The 22,481-nt window shown below is 36.2% G+C and overlaps 1 protein-coding gene across 2 annotated transcripts in view; it reads left to right on the forward strand.

Moving 5' to 3' along the window:
- Nucleotides 1-22,481, forward strand: part of LAMB4 (laminin subunit beta 4) — a 1,139,974-nt gene that overhangs the window by 161,891 nt on the left and 955,602 nt on the right. For both annotated transcript variants that reach the window (XM_044088495.1, XM_044088496.1), the window contains exon 3: nucleotides 1,621-1,772. In XM_044088495.1, the coding sequence (XP_043944430.1) occupies nucleotides 1,621-1,772 (152 nt within the window). The remainder of the gene's footprint in view (nucleotides 1-1,620; nucleotides 1,773-22,481) is intronic.

The following is a 22,481-nucleotide window of genomic DNA, read 5'->3' on the forward strand; positions in this document are numbered from 1 at the left end:
ACACTTTTGAGCTAATCTACCCATAGGAAAGTACACAATGAACTTTCCTCTAGCAATCCCCAGCTCAGACAAGGCTGAATCCACACTCTTCTGCCACAAGGGTGTCGGGGAGTGTTTTTTAATATGATGACTGGTTTAGTGCTCAAGTTTATCAATAACAGGCTAGATTCAGCAGATCTGGATCTAGTCTATGCTATCTTGGCTAACAGTACAACAAAAAGAAAAAAAAAGTGCAGAGAATTATGCAGTTACAGGCAGCAAAAACAGAAATAATGCAACAGTTTGATAAAAACAGTTCAGAAAGTGCAGTAAAATCACAAGATTAAGTTATTTTCTTGTTTTTAGCTTTGTATGGCTTGGATATCACCAGTTCGAATTGGACATCTGGCAAAAGATGACAAATGTAGAGTAGCTCTGGTTAATTGATTAGCTAAGCTATAGCCTTCAGTCTACACATTCAAAAAAATTAAATCATTGTATAGCAGAGGATTGTAGATAAAATAGCCAGAAACACCTTAACATTATCAAGGATATTATGCAGAGCTAGTGCACTGCACACCATAGTACATATGCTTACTGAGAGCTCTCACTGAGCTGATGAAACATGTTCCAAGGTCTATTTTACAGAGTGCCTTAAGTTACTTACCTGTTCTTAAATGAGAGAGCCTGATGATATGTGCAGTTTTAAATTCAAAGAGGAGAACAATTACACATCTAGTTATGTGAAGTACAGCCAAAAAGCTGTAACTTGACCAAAGATACTTTTCATATTATGTCTGGTAAGATTAAACGCTGTCAGAAGAAAATCAGTGCTGTAATATATTTTAAATATGTATTTTCTGTGTATACTAGAACAAAGTTTGATATCTGCCACCACTTACTTTTTTCTGTTACATATTTTGTGGCTAAATAAATATTGCTTAAATTTATAGTCTAATAGAGAGAAACTATTTTCTGTAACATTTTTTATAGAAAAATAAGTAGATGATATGTGCTGCAGACATAAGTTGTGTAAAAATGAAGCCCATGACCTCTAAAATCTTCATTTTTGTCTTGGTGGGAGCACCTGATTATATGCTAGTGGTCTGCTGAGGGAAAGGAAGATACTGGATCCAGAAGTGCTCCTTTGCAATATGCACCAGTACAGTACAGTACGTCGCCCGTTCGATTCTCAGTTAGAGCGTCTTCTGTGTGGCGCCATGCGTGAATGAGCGTTCCTTTGTTGAAGGTTGTGTGTTAGGCCCGGCAAGCCAGCACGTAAAACTCTACTGCCAATCATTAGCAGACCGGAGTTCCGCTGTGGCGACCCCTAACCGGGAAAAGCCGAAAGACAAACAGTACAGTATGCTAGTCATTTGGCTGCAGAGAGCCAAAGGCTGTTGTGATTTATCTGCAATCTGTAATGAAAAGACCAACAATTCTGACCATGACATATTTCCACCTTTAAAATCAAGAAGCATTCTTCCATATCCAAGTTATTCTCTGACTGTTAAAAAAATAAGCTTAACAGAGTGTTCATTTTTTAAAGAAAGGCTCTATGGTTAGTATTGATTAGCTGCAAAAAAAAGTTGCATACTGAAGGTCAGGACAGTTTTCATATGCATCTCCATTTTGTTTCAGTTAAGCTAAACAAAGGTGATGAGATGTGTGAACATGAAGCCTGTTATCATTCCCTTGGAGATCTGCTAATAGGTCGCAGCAGTCAGCTATCAGCAACTTCTACCTGTGGACTGAATGAACCCCAGAAATACTGCATTATAGGCTATTTAGAGGTGGGTATATTTCTCTTTTCATGGATGTCACTTTACAGAAGGTCACATACATACTCCGCAGTAAATCAAGCACTCCAAATCTGTGAAATAAAGTATAGCAATATTGATTAAAACTGGCACATAAGCAGCCTTCTTGTAGTATTCTTGGCAGTTGTTTTGACCAAGTGATATGGTTCAAAGTAATACAGAAGCAGTTTCATTATATGAACATGAGCATGTCTAAACTATCCTATCTTGGTTTGTGATTTACTGTGGAGTTGACTGGTAAGAGAAGTTTTATTTGAATGTATATTGTATTTGTTATCACTGTTTTTCACTGTTTCTGGGTAGGAAGGGACTGCTTGTTAACAAGATTTACTTTGAATCATATTTTGTTGTTTTACCTTTAATTTCACTGTTGGTTGTTAGAAAGGCATAGGTTTTAGACAAGCAAGATCTAGCCACCCAAGGGGCCTAGACAGCTATAAACTTACACAGACTGCAGAGATGAAAATCCTGAGCATGTCTAAACAATCCTATCTTGGTTTCCATGCACAACTTAAAGGAATCACAACTATTGTCTGGCTTGTAGAACTTGTATGGTCAGAACAACTTTACTGTACTTTATTATTTAATTGTATATTGCTGATGTGATTTTTGCCATAGGTTCATGGGTTCATAGGTAGGTACTAGGCTATTGGCCCAAGGGCCTAAGTAAGCCTAGTCAACAAGGTTCCCTGGCTTACGCCACCCAAGAAAGTTATTTTCCTGTGCCCCTGTCGAGCAGAGCCACAGAAGTGATCCCCGGGATGTATTTCCTATTTCCCATCCACTTATGAAGATTTTTCTTGAAGAGTGCTAATGAGGAACTTTACTTGACATAAATGGGTAGCTTGTTCCAGAGTATGAGAAGTCTCCGGGACAGGAATCTATCCCTCCACCATGTCCTGTTTATTGTGGTGACAAAGTTTAGGTCCCTAGAGCGTGTAGTTGGAGGGATTGAGATTTCTTTAGGTGTAGCATGTCCAACAGTTCTGGGTTTTACATAGCTTTATATGTTAGGCAGAGATCATCTCGGAGTAGGCAATATACTACAGAGTAAAGCTGGAGTTATTTGAGAAGGTCAGTGTAGGGCATCTGTTTGAGGCCAGTAATCCTCTTTGTGAGGTACTTCTGTAGCCTTTCCAGCTGCTGCAGATGTCTTGTGAGGTACATTCCAAAATGGGCATTGTACACTATAATGGGTCTAATTAGTGTCGAGTAGAGGGGAACAATGACTTCTTTTTTCCTAGATCTAAACCCTTTTGTGATGAGGTGTGCCATGTAGAAGGATTTCCTGACTACTGTGGCGATGTGATTATCAAAGGAGAGACTACTGTCCACCTGGGTCCCCAGGTCTTTTATCACACATTCGGCATTAAGTAGACTGCCTCCTATGTGGTAGTTCATGGGTACAGAGTTTTTACCAAAGGGGATGACAATGCACTTTTTGGCATTGAGCTTGAGGCCATGGCTCTGACACCAAGCATCTGTCTCAGTGAGGCCCTTCTGTAGGATGTCCACATCATTTGGAGACTCAACTATGGCTCCTAGTTTGCAGTCATCTGCAACCTTCATTATCCAAAGGCCTTCTGTGTTAGCCTGTACTTCAGAGAAGTAGATACCAAACAGGAGAGGTCCCAGGACTGAACCCTGTGGTACTCCACTTGTCACTGGTTTGAAGTCAGATTTGGAGTCTGTAACTTTTATAGTGTGGGTTCTGTCAGTAAACCAATTGGCAACCCATCTTGTGACATAGGGATTTATACCTAGTTTAGTGAGTTTAGCTATAATTCCAGAATGGGGGATGGTGTTGAAAGCCTTGGTGAGGTCTAGATAGGCTTTGTGAACCACCTTACCCTCATCTACAGCTTTGCTGACTGCCTCAAAGAAGTCAATCAGGTTCAGGAGGCATGATCTGCATTTCACAAACCTGAACTGGGTGGGGTCCAGAGTTTGGAGGTTACCAATGTCTTTGTTTATGAGTTCCATGATGATACGTTCCATGGCCTTACGCATTTATATCACATTATCGAAAGATGAAAATAGCGAACACTATTTCATCGGCCCCAAAACATCTAAACATGAAAATATCGAACATTCAGAACAGTGAATTTTTTCCCAAGGAAAAAATTTGCTGCTCTGAAACACATACACACAACACAAGCACATCAAACAAACAGCAACCACACACATACACTTAAATTCCTACATCTAATGCTACACTAAACTAAACATACACTACTATCTACCCACTTACCTTAACCCAAACCCTAACCCTAAGGTTCGTCACTATCGCACACTCATATAACCTGCGCCCTAACCCTAACTCACTTAAACCGCTCCTAACCCTAAAGTCTTTCACTATCACACACACGCCTAACCCACGCCCTAACCCTAACTCACTTAACCTGCCCCTAACCCTAATGTACAAACAATCGCACACTTACCTGAACCCATCCCGTAACTTTCCACCGCAGCACTAAGAATTGCGAAGCCACAGAAACGGCCAACAGAATTCTTTCCCAAGGAAAGAATTTGCCGTTCTGCAGCTTCGCTATTCTTAGCGTTCGCTGAATAGTGTTCGATATCAGAACATTCAAAGTTTTAATACTTCGATGTTCTGATATAGACCCGGCCTTACAGTCCAGGCTCGTCAGGAAATTGATTCAAGTTCTCTTTGAATTCTGTGGTAACTGATTTTGATTATTCTTTTCTTTTATAATATTTTATTCCTTTGAAGCTGAATATGAATTCCTTAAATGAGTATGCAATTAATGATTTGCTAAAGTAAAAATATATTATACAGTGTAACAAACACTATGCATATTTAAAGGTAACAGCTGATAACACTGGTGATTTGTGTTCCTCGTATCAAAAGTTGGATGATTTGCTTACCATTGTTAGAAGTAAATCTAGACTTGACGATGATTGCAGTTGTGCAATTGTCATGGCTTGGAGAACTGTTGTATCATATATTAATGACGGGACTGATGAAATAAATAATGTTAGGCATAGAACAAATAGAACACATTTAAGAAATGATGCATCTATTTTCTGCAAAGATCATTCAACCCCTATGAAACAAGACGATGCCCCTGACAACCTTGGAATCCTGGATGCAAGCATTCAGCAATCTGAGGATCCAGTTTATTTAGAAGGAAACAAAAAAAGAAAGAAAGGAAGAAGTTCACAAATAACACGGAAGAAAAAGAAACAGATTAATGACTGTAAAGGAAAGAGAATACATAGTAAAAAGGATACTGTTTTGTTACGTAACACACAGGTTACAGGGAATGATTATATTTTTATATCAGAAAACCTTCAGTCTACAGAAAAAGGCATATTTTTTCCAGTGGAGAAGGTAGAAAAAAGAGGCAAGGGACAGTTGAAAAGGAATAAATCAAAAGTGAACAGGAAAGGCTTGAAGAACATTACTGTAAGAAAAAAGAAGAGAAAGACAGATGTTGACTACATGGCTCAAGCTATGGATTTACAAAACCAGCTGGATGAGAATTTAATACACAATGAAAACAGTGGGAACAATAACACTAATAGTGATGAAGATCTATCCTTCCTAACAATTAATAGAGCAGATATTACTGTATTAGAGTCTTCAGAGCCAGCCAGCAAAGATATTCTTGCAATTGGAGATTCAGTTATTAGAGGAACTGATACTTATATTTGCAGAAATGATAATGAACATCGAATAGTATTATGCTTACCAGGAGCAAAAATAAAATATGTGCGACAAGCCTTGGAAGGCCTTAATGTAAGGATGTATGGATCTGTTTTTATTCATGTTGGTAGAAATGATATCACCCGCAAGGATTCTCTGACTGTTAGTAAGGAACTGAAAGCCCTCTTCGATTGTATAGCTTATACTGGTATTAGCACGTATTTTTCACAAGTCACCTATAGAAATGATAGTCGGGTTCCTGTGAATGAAAAGATTTTTTGGGTAAGTACCTACATGGAAAAAATGCCCTGTTTTAAAAAATGGAAATGTGTAGAGCATCCAAGCCTAGTTTTGGGCACACATGTGTTGAGGCTGGTGTGCATTTGTCAAGATCAGGAAAGAGAATTTATGCAGCAGATATTTTGCAGTATTTGACAAACACTAGGCAGGATTTTTGTCAGGTCAAAAATTTCACAGTTCACAGATAGCAAAATTTGATGCATCTCTGATAGTTGTTAATGCTAGGAGCATTAATAATAAAGTTTTTTTTTTCTGGAAAATTTGCTACGTTCAGAAAAGATTGATGTTGTTATTGTTTGTAAAACATGGTTAAAGAGCAATGACTGGAAACCAGTTCTGTCAGGGTATAAATGTTTTTACTGTAACAGACATTCTAACAAAAAATCAGATGGAGGTGTTATGATAGAGATTAAAAATTGCTATGAGACCTGTGATTATTATATATTCAGTGATAATACCAATACTATAGACAGTGTAACTGTGACAATAAAGACAACCCTGGAACATATAATAGGTGTTGGTGTGTATAGACAGCCAAAGTCAAGTGCAGATAACCTAGAGGAATTCATATATTTCATGTATGGAACACAGGAAGGAAGAATACTATTAGCTGGGGGCTTAAATTTACATGAAACAGACTGGAATAATATTGATTCAACAATGTTAGTAAGGAAAATATTCACAGCGTATATTCAGGAACAACAATTGCTTCAGATTGTAAAAAAAAAACTACCAGGGGACGGAACATACTAGACATTGTTTGTGTTCCCAAAGAAATTACTGTAACTTCAAATCAAGTTTTATCACCATTGATCTGCAGTGATCATGGGGTTATAAAGGTTAATTTGTTGCTAGATAATTCTACCAAACTGAAACCTAAGCTAATGAACAGAAAGTTAATTACAGATTATATGGAAGCAAAACAGTCACTATGCAAACCTAACTAGAGTGAGGTGTTCAGTGGAATGACTGCAGAAGGAATGTGGACAGTTTTGAAAGAGAAATTGTTTGGGTGCAAAAAGTAAAAAAAAAATGTTTAACATCAGGATCTAGGCATACAACATCAGGAGGATATATTTCCATAAGAACAAGATATCTGTTTAAGGTAAGAGACAAAAATATAAGAATGGAAGAGAGGTCGAACTACAACTTTGAAAATTGAAATAATCAAGCTGGACAAACAGATTAAGCATAGTGTAAGACAAGATCAAGAAAAATGTATAGAAAATTTATATAAAGATATTGAGCATAATAGAAAACCTTTTTATAGATACATAAGATGTGGAAGGAGTAAAGAGACACAAACTGATAAACTGTGTGCAGATTCTAAAATTTATTCTCAGACACAAATGATTATAGATATATTTACAAAATCTTATGCAAAACAGTTTGACTCCACAAAAGGGGTGATATGTTGTCCGAATGACATCCAGTTAACTCCAGATACTGGAATAGATTATATTGATAAAGAACTGCACAAACTGGATCCAAACAAAGCACAGGGAGGAGATGGAATTAGTAACAATGACCTGAGAACACTTCAGCAAGAACTTACAGTACCATTATATCTATTATTCACTAGGTCATATAAATATGGGGAGAGTCCTCAAGATTGGAGACATGTGCTTATTAAGCCTGTCTTTAAGGGAAAGGAGATTAGACAAACCCAGAGTCATATAGACCCTTAAGTCTACTTTCGTGTTGTGGAAAAATAATGGAGAATGTAATATTGGATAAGTTATTTTCAGAACTGGATAGGTTGGGACTTGAAACCATATATCAACATGCATATGTTGAAAACAGTTTTATTACCACCTGTAACATGATGTTCTATAACAATATAATATCAGCTATGAATGAAAATTGTGGTGTGATGTAATGTATATAGATTTAACTTCAGCATTTGACAGGGACATTCATAAAACACTGATCAATAAATTAATACAACTAGGTATTTACGTACTCTTGATAAGATGGATAGCTGCATGGCTTACAAATAGGACATGGCAAGTATCACACAGCAACTGGACAGGTGAAATCCTTGGTTACAGTCAGAGTGTCATACAGGGCTCTGTCCTAGGCCCTTACTTGTTTAGATTGTATCTTTCAGACCTAACTTTTTCATCGGAGGTGTTCTACAGTCTACATGCAAATGATCTGAAATTGGATAAACTGATTGATTACGTGTAACAGGTAAGGCATGTCAGCAAAATAACTTGACTAAATTAACCATTTGCACAGGCGAATAATATGCTGATAAATGCATGAAAAACTAAGCATATGAGATTTGGGAGACATAAATTGAAAGGTGAATATTTAATACAGCACACAGTGATTGAAACTATAGACTCATTTAAGGACTTGGGTATATGGGTAAATTCAACTATGAGTTTTTCTAATTAAGTCAACCAATTAGTTAATGATAGTTATAGAACTATAGGTTGTATAAAAAGATTTATAAAGTCTAAGAAATTAAAAACAATGAAGTCATTGTTTATTAGTTACACTAAACCCAGACTGTCCCTATTTTTTGGGCCTTTGTCCCCTCCATTATTTAAGGTTTTGTCCAGATTTCCTATGTTAAGATGTAGAGAGGTATGGGCTTGCCCATTTGAAGGGTGGGGGGGCTCTGGTTCACTGCTTCTGTGACACTTTCAGACAGCACTAGGAGTTCCATCTGTCTGCATGATACTACCATGCACACAGTGTCTGTGAAACACACAGTTGTCAAGGAGGCAACACCATGTGGAAATGAATGACCTTGCTGTGGGATTGCTAGACAAGGTAGGGGAGGTCACTCTGCTGGGATCTGTGACTACTCTGCTTCCTACCACCTGCCTCTCAATATAAGAAGAATGAATAGGCAGATGAAGCTCTCCAGAGAGCAGCAAATGAACCATAGGGATCTCTCCTAACCCAGTAAAGCCTGGCCTTTGCACCCAGCAGAAAAAAAGGAATGACTGGATGAAGGCTAATAAACAATTGAGCAGGTCCCAATGAGACTAGTAATTTGAAAAAGGGGAAAAAAGAATAACTGCACCTTCCACCAAGGCTACCCAAGCAATAAATGCAATAAGTACAATATTTTTCCACCCTTTTAATAAGTACTGAACCAGAAAACTACACTGATCACGGAGATAACCCTGCATAAATCTCTGACTTTAACCACTGAATGAAACTAACTTTCATATTGTACATTACAAATACACTATCCAAAAGGTTATAAAACTCTTATAAATGGGAAATGTGCATTTAGCAAAACCTTTTCTTATCAATGGGCAAATTGTGCATTTAGCAACTTAATAAACTTAAGCTCATTGAAGTGCTGACGGGTCCAAATTTGGGAAGTTTATGCAATAAAGTGAGTCACTGTTCATTGTTCTGTAAATTATCCTGCACCCCAAGAAGAGTTAAGGTTTCAAAGAACAAAGACTGTGGTATAGGTAAACCAGTCCTCCAAAAAATAAATCATACAATATCACAGTCAAAGGAGGCAACAGAACACAGCAGTAAAATTCCAGAATTTAATCCTTGAACAAACAGTAAGTGCTTTCGCAGCAGCAGCAGCTGCTTCATCAGACAAATAAAGATCCAAACTGTAGTACTTTTAAACAGCAAAGCAGCCAATTAGCGTGCAAAAACAATTAGGAATTAACAAGAGCCCTTAAAGCCACACCAAAAAATGCAGCTCAAAGCTCATTGTATAAACACAAAAACATTTAATTCATAAAAACATGTAAAGCATTTCATTCAACAGCCAAAATATGCAGCTCAGAATTCATTATATAAACATGAAAACATTTCATACATAAAAGCATATAGAACATTTCATTCATAAAAACATTATAAAAATACTGAACATAATTAATATCTATCTGGCTAAGGGCCTATTTATTAAAACTGGTTTAATAGAAACTTTATCATTGAGGCCTTTCCCCATATTAGCTTTCATTGTAATAATCCAGTTCAATTCTTTGCTTTCTACCTTAGTTCTATGTGGGCCCCCCCCTTATACCCACATTGAGTGTTTCAACAACCATAAACTTAAAATTGTGCTGAGCACCTAGTAACATGATGTGCTTAGATAAAGCGGAGTTCTGAGCTGCAGGCATTAGGGGCATTTATGCCTTGTATGAAAATAACAGCAATACAAAGACTTGTTGTACCATGTCAGTTAATGAGAGGTCAGCTCTAGAACAATCGTTAACATGTCAGTTAATGAGAGGTTATCTCTAGAACAATTGTGTCAGGATTCTACCTTGAGCTTTAGACCAGCAGACAAAGGTGGATGTCTTGTAGTTATGGATTATACATTTTACAAGGATGCAATGTATACCATGCTCAATTATCCATTCATTTATATTCCATTTACAATGCAACAGGTTGAACAGTCTATTAGAGGAATGTATAATGAATTGTTTGAATGTCTGCAACTTGGGCATGTTAATCTTGATCTTTTTAATTATTTTATTATACAAGAACCAACTTTGCCTACTATACAGGGCCTCCCTAAAATACATAAGCATGCCAGTAAACCCCCTATGAGACCAATAGTAGCTGGAAGGGGATGGTGCACTGAACCCCTTTCCCATCTATGTTGAACAACATTTGAAACCAAACTTAGCTAAGAACTGTTATATTTTAAAGGATACTGAACAGTTCCTTAGGGACTTATTTGCTCACATACAAGTTAAACCACCTGTTGCTGGTTGCATTATGATAGCATTAGATGTGAAATCCCTTTTTACATGCATACCCAATAACACAGGGATAGAGATGTTGGGAGACTATCTAAAGCAAGATGGCACTTATGAGATCCATAAGATAGATTTACTGTGTATGCTTATGGAACCTATTCTTGATAATAACATTTTTATGTTTGAAGAAGGTATTTTTAAACACATTTTTTGGCACCTCTTGTGCCAATAGCTATGCCAACCTCGTTATGGCAAAATGGGAGGAAATGCATATCATACCTCAGCTCAAGCCTGGACAGGTTGTTTTTTACAGGAGATTTGTTGATGATATTTTCCTCCTGTGGGAGGGTATTGGTGATGAGCTGTCTCAATACACTGGTCAACTCAACAGTAGTACTGACTTTCTTTTGACGTTTGATGGCCAGTAGCTCTACTGTAAGCATGGATTTTCTTGATGTTAGGATTACCAGAGGACTTGATGGCACTTTTACTTCTGAAATCTATAGGAAAATTTGCCATAGGAATACATTTGTCCACAGACAGAGTAATCATCCTGGGCACATTTTTAATAATGTTGTGACAGCACAGATGTTAAGAACATCCAGATTGACAGCAGGTGACTCCACCTTCTCTTGTGAATTGAAACATATGGAACAGCGATTCCTTGAGAGGGGTTATAATAAGAAAGAAATTAGCTCGGTTACAGCTCGAGCATATACATCTAGAACTCTGGAGGGTAAGCCATATTTCTCTTCGCCCATTCAGTTTTGCAAACAGAAAGTGACCAACTGTAAACTGAGAGTACCAATTACTTATGCCAGCAACATTAGATTGTTGAATGACATCTATGCTAATCACTGAGATATACTTAGATCTAATGAGAGAGTGGAATCAATAGTAGGAGAATCCCTGAGCTATATGTATGAGAATAAGAGATCACTTAAGAAATTGCTATGTTATCCAAAGTTTAACTCCAATACTGATACACAGCTTAATATTGGTACATTTCCTTGTCGGGCATGTAAATACTGTCATTTGATTGACAGTAGTGCTGCATCTGAACATCCAGATGTGCATAAAAAGATGTTTATCAGAACCAGAGCTAATTGTAACACAGTGAATCTAGTTTATTTAGCCTACTGCACGATTTGTTACTGTTTCTACATTGGGATGACAACACGCAGGCTACGAGACAGGATGAGGGAGCATCAATATGATATCTCCAGGAGAGCTGAGACTAATGCTTTATCTAAGCGCATCATGTTACTAGGTGCTCAGCACAATTTTAAGTTTATGGTTGTTGAAACAGTCAATGTGGGTATAAGGGGGAGCCCACATAGAACTAAGGTAGAAAGCAAAGAATTGAACTGGATTATTAGAATGAAAGCTAATATGGGGAAAGGCCTCAATGATAAATTTTCTATTAAACCAGTTTTAATAAATAGGCCCTTAGCCAAATAGATATTAATTATGTTCAGTATTTTTATAATGTTTTTTAAGAATGAAATGTTTTATATGCTTTTATGTATGAAATGTTTTCATGTTTATATAATGAGTTCTGAGCTGCATTTTTTTTGGCTGTTGAATGAAATGCTTTACATGTTTTTATGAATGAAATGTTTTTGTGTTTATACAATGAGCTTTGAGCTGCATTTTTTGGTGTGGCTTTAAGGGCTCTTGTTAATTCCTAATTGTTTTTGCATGCTAATTGGCTGCTTTGCTGTTTAAAAGTACTACAGTTTGGATCTTTATTTGTCTGATGAAGCAGCTGCTGTTGGGAAAGCGCTTACTGTTTGTTCTGGGATTCAGTTCATGAATTTTACTGCTGTGTTCTGTTGCCTCCTTTGACTGTGATATTGTAAGAGTTAAGGGTTATTGTACCAGATAAAATTCAATAATTGGTAGACAGACAAATGACATGTCACAGTTATTTTGCTGAAAAAAATATTTCATGGTTGTGTTTATGGCATTAAACATACAGCTGCAGTATTAGCAGTCATCACTAAGATAAATTAGGCTGTATGTGTGTTGGGGGGCACTGGGTATGAATGAAGCATGAAAACAGGCTGTCTGTAAATGTGTGGAAAGTGGTTATTTTCCATGAACTGCTTTCTTATTTAAGTACGTATGGATGTATTATGTATCCATTCATTCTGGGAACTAACAGCATCTCTCCTTTTACTCTGTTCTGTAGATTTTTGATCTGTGCTTAGGATTATGGGAAAGGCCTCTACATGCTACGTCAATACTTGTGACTGTTTCTACTGCTGGCTTGGTTACTTATTGCTTTTTGTTCTTAAACTCTTTTGCAATTGCTAATTAATTTATAAATTGGTGACACTTTATCCCGTTACTAGGTTTTGTTCATGTGACACATGCTGTTCCTGCATTACATTTTATTCCATACACTATTCCTCTCCACAGAGTTTGACCCAACTGGCCAGTATGAAAGTTCAATTTTTTTCTCCCCTCCATTACCAGTCTCTTGGTATTCATAAGCAGTGTAGGAACTGCTTAATGCTCACCTTCTGTGAACTACTGCTAGATCTATATGATATTATTTGTAAAAGGTGAAAGCATATCAAAAATCTAGAGACTGTCCTTTCATCTAACCAGATGTTTAGCAAGCACCACTCAGACTTAGCCACACCACTGTATGAGCACATTAAACCAAAATATGCTTAGGTCATTAAGAAAAGAAACACTCCCCAAGCCTCCTAGAACTGGGATAAATAAGTCTCAGCAGAAAACCACTATCACAACACTAATCTTCACATATACCAGTGAATCACTATGCTGCAATCTGTAAACATTCCACTGTCACTAAATATGTGCATACAAACAGAACTATCCTAGTAATAAGCACCTCTGTTGTGAGACATACATATTCCACCGTGAGCATTCTGAACAAGGATAAGGTAACATTTAGCTATCTCTCTCCCAATCTCTCTGTTTATAGTATCTGTAATCAAGGGGAAAAAACACAAAATAAACTACTAAAAGAAAAAAAAATGGCTTCAGAAAGCAACCAATAGTTTTAAAGTGCATAAAGCACTTTTCATTTAATAAAATCAAACTTCTTCAGATGCAAACATTCAAGGTACAAGTTTCAGTTAAATAAAATACCAGGAAGTGCTTGAGCCTGTCAGCTGACATGCTGTGATGACATCAGCAACAATAGTTAACCCTTCCTGTTCTACACAATATGAAAAAATACTGTTTAAAACTAAAACAATGCTGACAACCATGAACAAGGAAGATTGAAACTATGGTTTAAAAGTAAAGTATGCTGATAGGTATACTTTAAACAAGACATCTATAACACTGCACCAGACTGATGCAGTAGAACAGCATGGGTGGGGTGAAGGGGGAAACCACCCCTGGTGCAAAGTGTTAGATGGCATGATTGAAAGTATTGCTTTGTATGTACCAAAATGTCACAGATTAGCATTCCTTTTCTTGTGTGTGTGTGAAGAATCTGTAGGAAGCTGATTGGTACAAAAGCAGCAATTGGCTTTCTACAGTTTGTTGAAGTCTTTCAGACAAAAAGGTGAGGGGGTCATGGACTGGCTCAAAGAGCTGGGAAGGCATGTTAATTGGCTGCTGTAGAAGCCCATTCACCAATTTGCTTTTTGCTATAAGCCAAGTCTTTTTTTTTTTTGCTCTTTCTTTGAAGAGCAATGGGTGAGGCAGTATTTCAAGGACTAGCAACTGGTGCTAGATGAACCAGCTTTGGCACTGGTCATCAAAGATATAGGTATCTTCATGGACAGCTTCCTCTCTTTGTACCATTATGTAGCATCAGTAGTCAGGAAATCCTTTATCTAGGCCAGCTAATACCTAAGGGCATCTCATCTGGGTCAGAAGAAGCTGTTACCCTCTATACTCAGCCTTAATCAGGACAGTTATAGAATAGAAAGACCATTTTTGCATATATCTATCCAAATATAGTACACAGCTAGGAAGGTCCCACACATTCCCAACTAAAAAGATTACCGGTCTAAAGACCCTTAACTACCATAACAGGCTTGAAGCTCTATCCACATACTTATTTTTCCTTAATAGGATCATAGGTAAGTACTAGGCTAACTATCCTTGCAGGCCATTTTAACCCTAGCCAATTTCCTTTCAAAGTTGCGAATCAAACTCTGTGCCCTGTGTCTGTGAGGTGAACACCTTAATCATTAATGTCAATCCCCAACCCCAATACACTATCTGCTATACACATTTGTATGGCAATTCATGCCTTGTATTTCATGCCATGAAGGACCCAACCTCTAGACAGATGTCTTACACCTCCCTAAAACAAAGAGCTCCACAAACACTTGAAGTATGGTTTTAAATCTTTGTAGACAAATAAGGACATGCTGGACAGCTAGATTTAATACCCAATGTTTACCCCATCTCTGGAATAAACTACCTTTACATAGGAAGAAAAACCTTGTTGATTGGATGGGCAGCCATAAATTCACCCCAGACATGACCTGTTTTGCCCTCTCAGGGAGTAGGAGGTCCCCTATGTGGTTAGGTATTGACAAGGCATAAATGGTTCATGACAGATTCTGCCTTAAAAGTGCTACAATCCTATGATTCTGTTATGCAATACCCTTCCTGCAGCTGTATTGTGCAGACTGGCCTGTGTAGCTTATATAATGTATATACATCACAGCAAGCTGGTGATATGTAACATAATGCAAAACACATATGGATTACTGTCCCACACCACTTCACAACATGGTGTATCTAGGTCCAGTGACACTAATGGAGAACTGGCATCAAGATGTAGATTATGACAGTTAGAAGGAGGTAGCCCTGTACAGTGAGCATTAATTTGATAACCAAGAAGAGAAAGTGGGGTGCCCTGAGAAAATCAGCACTAGTATATAACTGAGAAATGACAATGAGGTGCCTTGTACAATTAATAGATGGATAGACAGATAGATAGATAGATAGATAGATAGATAGATAGATAGATAGATAGATAGATAGATAGATAGATAGAGACAGGGAGATTTGGAAGGTAGTACGACTTGATAATACTCTTAAACAAACTTATACAGGTATGAAAGCCAAGACATACAGTAACAACTATGCTGTCTTGGAGTATGGGTGATGATAGGTCCTAAACAGTTAGTATCACTATACTTTGCAGGGAGGGGATATATCACTTCAGCCCCACTGCATTCAAGCCTCATTAGATTTTCTATTTAGTATGGCCACTTGGGATATTTATCAAAGGTGACAGCAATGCCAGCAGGGAGAATTAATAATGTATTTTTCCTATAGCCAGTCACTGATGTATGATGTTGCAGAAGCTTATCATATAATTCAGTCTGTGCTATGCAATGATTGCAGATTTCATGAATCTCACCAGCTTTTTGTGTCTAAAAAGCTAACAACCTACTGCAGCGATTATCAATGGCTAAGGGAAATCCTGGCACATGCACACACAGTGCATCAGAATGTAGCATACCTACTTGAAGTTCCTCCAACCTACTCAAGGTCATAGTACACTGGATAACACCCCCCTTCCTCATCTCCTACCAACAATCAGTGGACATGTTTGTGTACTTCTTTTGCAGAGTAGCATAGAGTACTGACACCCTAATCTTTTAATCAAGCCTGTTCCCCTTGTTTTAATCAAGTACAAGTAAGATATATGTAAAATACTTCAGTGCCACTCCTTTCTTTTGAGAACTAGAATTTTCTTAATTTCAGTACCTGAAGAACTATATGTAAAAGTCTTTAATGTCATTCTTTTCCTTTGAAAACTGGAATATCTGTTAAAAATTCTAAGCACTGTGTAACAGGTATAATCATCTTAAATGCTTTAAGCAGTTTAACTCTGCTTGTTTGATGTAAAAAAATACTGTCATGTCTAACAAAGAAAATACTGACAATGTAAAGCAAATTGCTTTTTACCTAATTTACCCACAGCTAACTTGATCTTGAATCACTTATTTTTATCTCTAACTCATTGAAGCTCCCAGTCATCTATATGGCCGTACACTGACTATCAAACACTCAGTTTGGCAGGCTTTTCCATTACATCCATTAAAAAAATGGTAATTCTCTTCGATATCTTCTCTATGAAGCAGAGTTATCCTACTTGCAACATAGTATTTAAAGAGGTACTCTATAAGCAGGATACAGATCACAAAACATTGACTATTATAAATAGTGAATAGTCCACTATTGGCAACCAAAGGTTGCAGATCAGAGTGAAACAGCTGCAACTTTCTGGAAGAGATTTCCTTCACTGACCATTATTAGATACCTCCCCTGCTTCTTCACTGTCCATCCATTGGCAGACACACTATTCTTTTTCTTCAGTCTGATTCATCCATTTATGGAATGCTCCCGTGAAAGGATCAAACAGCAAGTAGGAAGTGAATATCCTCACTCTTCCCTAACTCCTTTATATTTGTGTCAAGCAAAAAAAAATCTCATTGAGTTTGTACAATACTGCAAAGAATAAAAATAATACATTAACTTCATTTTTGTCTGTTTCAAAACTTTGTCCATATAAAAATATTCCAGTTTACTTTTATTTCACTGCTTGAAAATGGAATTTATGATAAAAACTCTGTGTGCTTTACAAAAGGTACATTTTGAATGCCTTATATATCTTTGAATTGAATGTAAAGCAATTTTATGTTACTTCATCTTAATTCTGGCAGATTTGTCTTTGTTACTGCAATTTTTAAGCATTAGGTAGTGATGTTTTTTTTTTTTTAACAAGAAACATATTTATTAAATTATCACTAATGATATAACCAATCATGCACTTATATAAACAGAAACACATTATACTGACATATTTTCAATTGCAAACAATATATGTAACTTATAATCTCTCCATTCATTGTCAGCCAAGCATTACAAAGCTCATTCAATTCCTTCCTTCCCTTAAACCTCACTCCTCCTCCAAAACATTATTCTGTATGTCTTGTTCCAATAATTTCCATTTTTTCTATGTAGTTTGCTCCTATCCTTTTCTAAATATCCCACTTCCAGTTGTTTTATGTCTGTTACTATATTGACAACTAGTTGGCTTAGACTTTCATTTCCATTTTCTAGTACTTGCTTTTTTGGCAGCCACCAGAATTAAACTCAGCAAGGCCTTACTATATCTAGGCAATTTCAATTCCTTATCATAGCTCAAAAATCATTTCATTAGTTACACCAATTTGCTCACCCAGTACTTCAGTAGTTAGAGTAGACTTTAAGGAATTTTTAAAGTCAGCCAACTCATTACACTCCCAAAAAAATTGTTCCAAATAATCTTTTTTTCCCTATCACACCTCCAATATTTGTAATCTACTTGTGAAAAAATTCTTTGGAGTCTGCTTGAGGTATAAAAGTACGAATGTAAACACTTCCAAGCAAAGATCTTAAATCTTCTAGAATTTGTTACATATTTGGGAGCCATACATGTATTCCCTATTATTTCTTTGTGAATTAACCAATCTCTCTCTTCCCAATCCTTTCTAATCTCCTCTGATTTGTTCCTATAGCTATCATGCAATATTTTATGTGCCCCATTAATTATCCATTTTTTAACAGCAGCTTCTCTTCTAGAGTCTAAAAACTCTACTGCTGGTATTTTGCTTAGGATCCCCTTATTTTTTCCCTTTGCCTATATTCTATCAGTCCTTGACAGGGAAGGCAATCTCTAGCCTGTAGTCCAAAGTTTTATTACCTTTCCCTATCTAATTATTTTCTCCCAATACTTTGGCTCTTTTGCCAGTTTTCTCCAGTACATTCCAGATCCCTCTTGCCTATTCCCTGTACCCCTAATTGCAGGCATCTCTATGGGCATAATCTCCTTTCTCCATCCCTGTGTTGGCAAAGTTCTAAGAATATTTTCTAATACTTTATGAATATAATATTTTGGTTATTTTTATTCTCCTTAAAGATCTGCATCTAAAATCCCTGTCTCTCCTTGTTTTTTGAGCTTCCCATCTTTTTCATCACCCCTTTCCACTTTGAATTATAGCTTTCTGCTTATGCTTTGTATAGTAGTCTTAACTGTGTAGCTCTGAAATAACCCATCAAATTAGGTAATCCCAAACCACCCTGTTCTATTGGAAGGATCAACTTATCCCACGTGATTCTTGCCCTTTATCACTCCCAGATAAAATATTTTATTTCTTTATTAATTGCAATCCTCAGCTTCTCCTCTGGTTGATAGATGTATTGTTTTCAGTGATAACTTCACACTTAGGTGCATAGTAAGACAAGACTAAATGTTCTCCTTTCTCTTGCACCAGTTATCACACAATAACCAACAACCTCAAATCTTAATAGATTTATGAATGTTCTTACTTATGCAAATGGCTTTTCTATACCTCATCAATTATGCAGTAGATGAGTTTTCATCTGAAGGATTTCAGTTTCCCAGTGTTGATACCCTGATTGCTACTTTTCATGGGAAATCACTGAAGTTGCAGTTTCTAATTATATACCAGCACTGATTCTTTTGTTTTGCAGGAATTTACATGTTTGTCTGTCGTTAGTATTAGTACTTATAAATTTGGTGTCTGTGAAGACATAATAATTTTATTTATTGATTTATTTATTTATTTATTGTCTGGCTTTCTTAGCATTTGAACTCAAGTTACACAGATGAAAAGGTTGGTATTGTAAAGTTATAAAATGCTTTTCATGCAGTATTATTATAATCTGAACAAAATATATTCTGATTTTTTTATAAATAGAGATATATCAATTAATCCAAAATTAAAACAAATCAAATATGCAACTAAAATGTGGAAACAGCACCTTTTCGCTGATGATGAAAATTTTTTTTCCATCTAGGAGAAGCAGTAAGTTTAATTTATTGACTGCAGCTAGGCGGGCATCAGATAGGTCATTGCTGTTACATATTTGCATTTTACAAATACAAATGCCCACATTAATGCCCTTTTAGCCTGTTAGTACACCAAAACTTGTTATTCTCATAATAAGTATCCAGGTTGTTCTTAAAAATATCTAACCTAGTGCTTGCTTTAATATAATTTGGAAGTCTATTCTGTGCATCAGCTACTGTCTCAAATAACCAATTATTACTCCTCTTATTCCTATATAATCTTTTACACAGGTTGCCCAATGATTCCCTACTACTTTTTGATAACTCCATAAATTCCCAGCAGTATGTCTGTCTCACTGCCCTGTATACCTGAATGAAGTCTCCTCTTAAATGTCTATATGAAACAATGTTAACAGTTCAAATATTTTACTCTGTTATAATAACTTACATTTTCAAATACGTGGATGCCCTTGGTATATTTCCACTGTACTCTGTCCAATTTACTCATGCTTGTTTTCTTTGATGGTCTCCATATTGGTATTCTACACTCGAGTTTGGGTCTAATGCAACTAACAATGATTTCGTCATTTCTAATTTCCAAGACTTCATAAATCTTTTTATACAACTTGTAGTTCTATATGTATTATTAACCAATTGGTTGATATGGTTAGAAAAACTAAAAGTTGCACTTGCTCATGTACCCAGATCCTTAAATCAATCTATAGTTTCAATAACTGTGTGCTGCCACATTTCATATGTTTAGTTTTTAATGCATTTAGCAGTATATAATGCTTCTGTCCCCAAATGGTCAATTTAGTCAAGTTCTTTTACAGACATGCCCTATCTGTAACACATGTAATCAATTTACCCAGTTTCAAGTCATCTGCATAAGGACTGTAAAAAACCTCAGATGAAAAAGATAGCTCTGAAAGATACAATCTAAACAAGTACAGGCCTAGGACAGAGCCCTATGGGACACTGTAATCTAGAATTGTTCCTGCCCAATTGCTGTATGATACTTTACATACCTTAATTGTAAGCCACACATCTATCCCTCTTATCAAAATAACATCAATACCTAGTCATAATGTATGTGTTTTTTGTATGACCCTATCAAATGCTGAAGTTAAGTCTATATAAATTACATCACAGCACAAATGTCATTTATAGCTGTTACTATATTATTATAGAACATCATGTTACAAGTGGTTACAGATCTATTTGCAACATATGCATGTTGATCTATGGTTTCAAGTCCCAACATTTCCATTTCTGACAATAATTTATCCAAAATGAACTTTTCCATTATTTTTCCACAACATGAAACTAAACTTACAGGTCTGTATAACTCTTGAGTTTGTCCTATTCCCCTTTACCTTTAAGATAAGTATAAAAAGTGCATGTCTTCAACTTTGAGGAATCTCACCATACTTAAATGACCTAGTAAGTTCATGCCAAAGTGTTCTCTGCTCATTATGACTAAATCCATCTCCTCCATGTGCTTTGTTTGAGTCTAGTCAGTTGAGTTCCTTTTCAATATAACATAATTTAACTGCAGTATCTGAAATTGTCTGGACATTACTAGGACAATTTATCACCCCTTTTTAACTGGGTAAGACAGATGATTTATAGGAACCTTATGCAGTCATGGCATGGTTATACACTGAGGAAATGAAACGGCCTGCAATTTGAAGCATGCATATATATATATATATATATATATATATATATATATATATATATGTGTGTGTGTGTGTGTGTGTGTGTGTGTGTGTGTGTGTGTGTGTGTGTGTGTGTGTGTGTGTGTGTGTGTGTGTGTGTGTGTGTGTGTGTGTGTGTATAGCGTTACTATTGTAACATATAATACAGTAACCACCTGCATTTATATATATATATATATATATATATATATATATATATATATATATATACATATATATATTGTCAGTATTTATATTTTATACTATGGCTGCTGTATATTTTTTATTTATTTATCTTTTGTTGACCAAGTTAGTCCAACTAGTTTATTTGCCTCTTTTCAGGGTAGACCCTAGGTGATATTTGTAAAAACAGGGAAAAGTGGGCCAGGGAATTGGGGATTTTGACTACTTGTAGCTTGTACAGCTAGCAAGCACTTATACACATGTGTGATCAGGATCATGGCAGAAAAAAAGGAGGTGTGTAGTGCAGATTCTCTGCAATGCAGTGATGTTATGCTGGATTCATAGGTTATTTTTCAAAAGGAACTGTTTGATAAATCTAAGATGGAGACTTTAAGCAGAGAAGATTGTGTTGTTACAGCCCTCCAGTTGTGAGGGTTGTGGGATGATTTATTAAAGACATGATAGTACAAAGTGAGCTAGAGAATTGTGGAGAAGTTTTTTGGGAGAAATAATAGATAAAATCCAAAAGGATCTGGTGGAATCTATTTTAGGAAAACAAAAGGAACAATGTAGAGCAACCTAAATAAGGAATGTCATATGCAGAGACAGTTGCAGAAGGACTGAGGAAGAAAGAAGAAAGTGGCAACAATATCACAATAAGAAAAGATGCCATTAGCATACAAAGAAAACAAGAAAAAGAACTAAACAGGTATGGTGTTTGCAACAATGTTGTTGTTCTATTGGGCACTAAAGCACAAGAGGTAAAGGCATTCATTTTCATTAATAAATAAACTTTTTGTGGCATTATTTTTGGGACTACACAGAGTATGGAAATGTGTTTGTGTGGATATGAAAAAAGAAGAATCATAGCCCTTGGAGCTTATATGTTATTAAAGCATTTCACAGAGAGTTTAAAAGAAAGTCACATGTGCAATTTTAAATGGACATTGATAAAATAATGTTAAAACACTTACAAGGAATATATAATAATATTATGGGCATTGTGAAAGTATATGATAATAAAGGTGTATGGACTTGGGGATGAAAATGTACTGCTATACTGAAAATGGTAAATGAAAAAAAAAATGTGCATATTCCAAGTACTGTAAGGAACAGAGGTTTTGTAAAATATTGGGGTCAACCCAAAACATGTTTTTTTTTTTTTATTTTTTTATTAATTTATTTATTTTTATGGGAAAGAAAAACATTTCATAGATAAATGTGATAAATAATTTTGTGTGGGGGAACAGGGAAACAGGACATGATGCACACAGTGTGAGTCAAAATGTTATAAGCATACTCAAGTTGGGCATTTATGGA

This window comes from Protopterus annectens, chromosome 11.part0 (genome assembly GCF_019279795.1).
Source record: "Protopterus annectens isolate FY-2018-M chromosome 11.part0, PAN1.0, whole genome shotgun sequence".
Classification (NCBI taxonomy): domain Eukaryota; kingdom Metazoa; phylum Chordata; order Ceratodontiformes; family Protopteridae; genus Protopterus; species Protopterus annectens.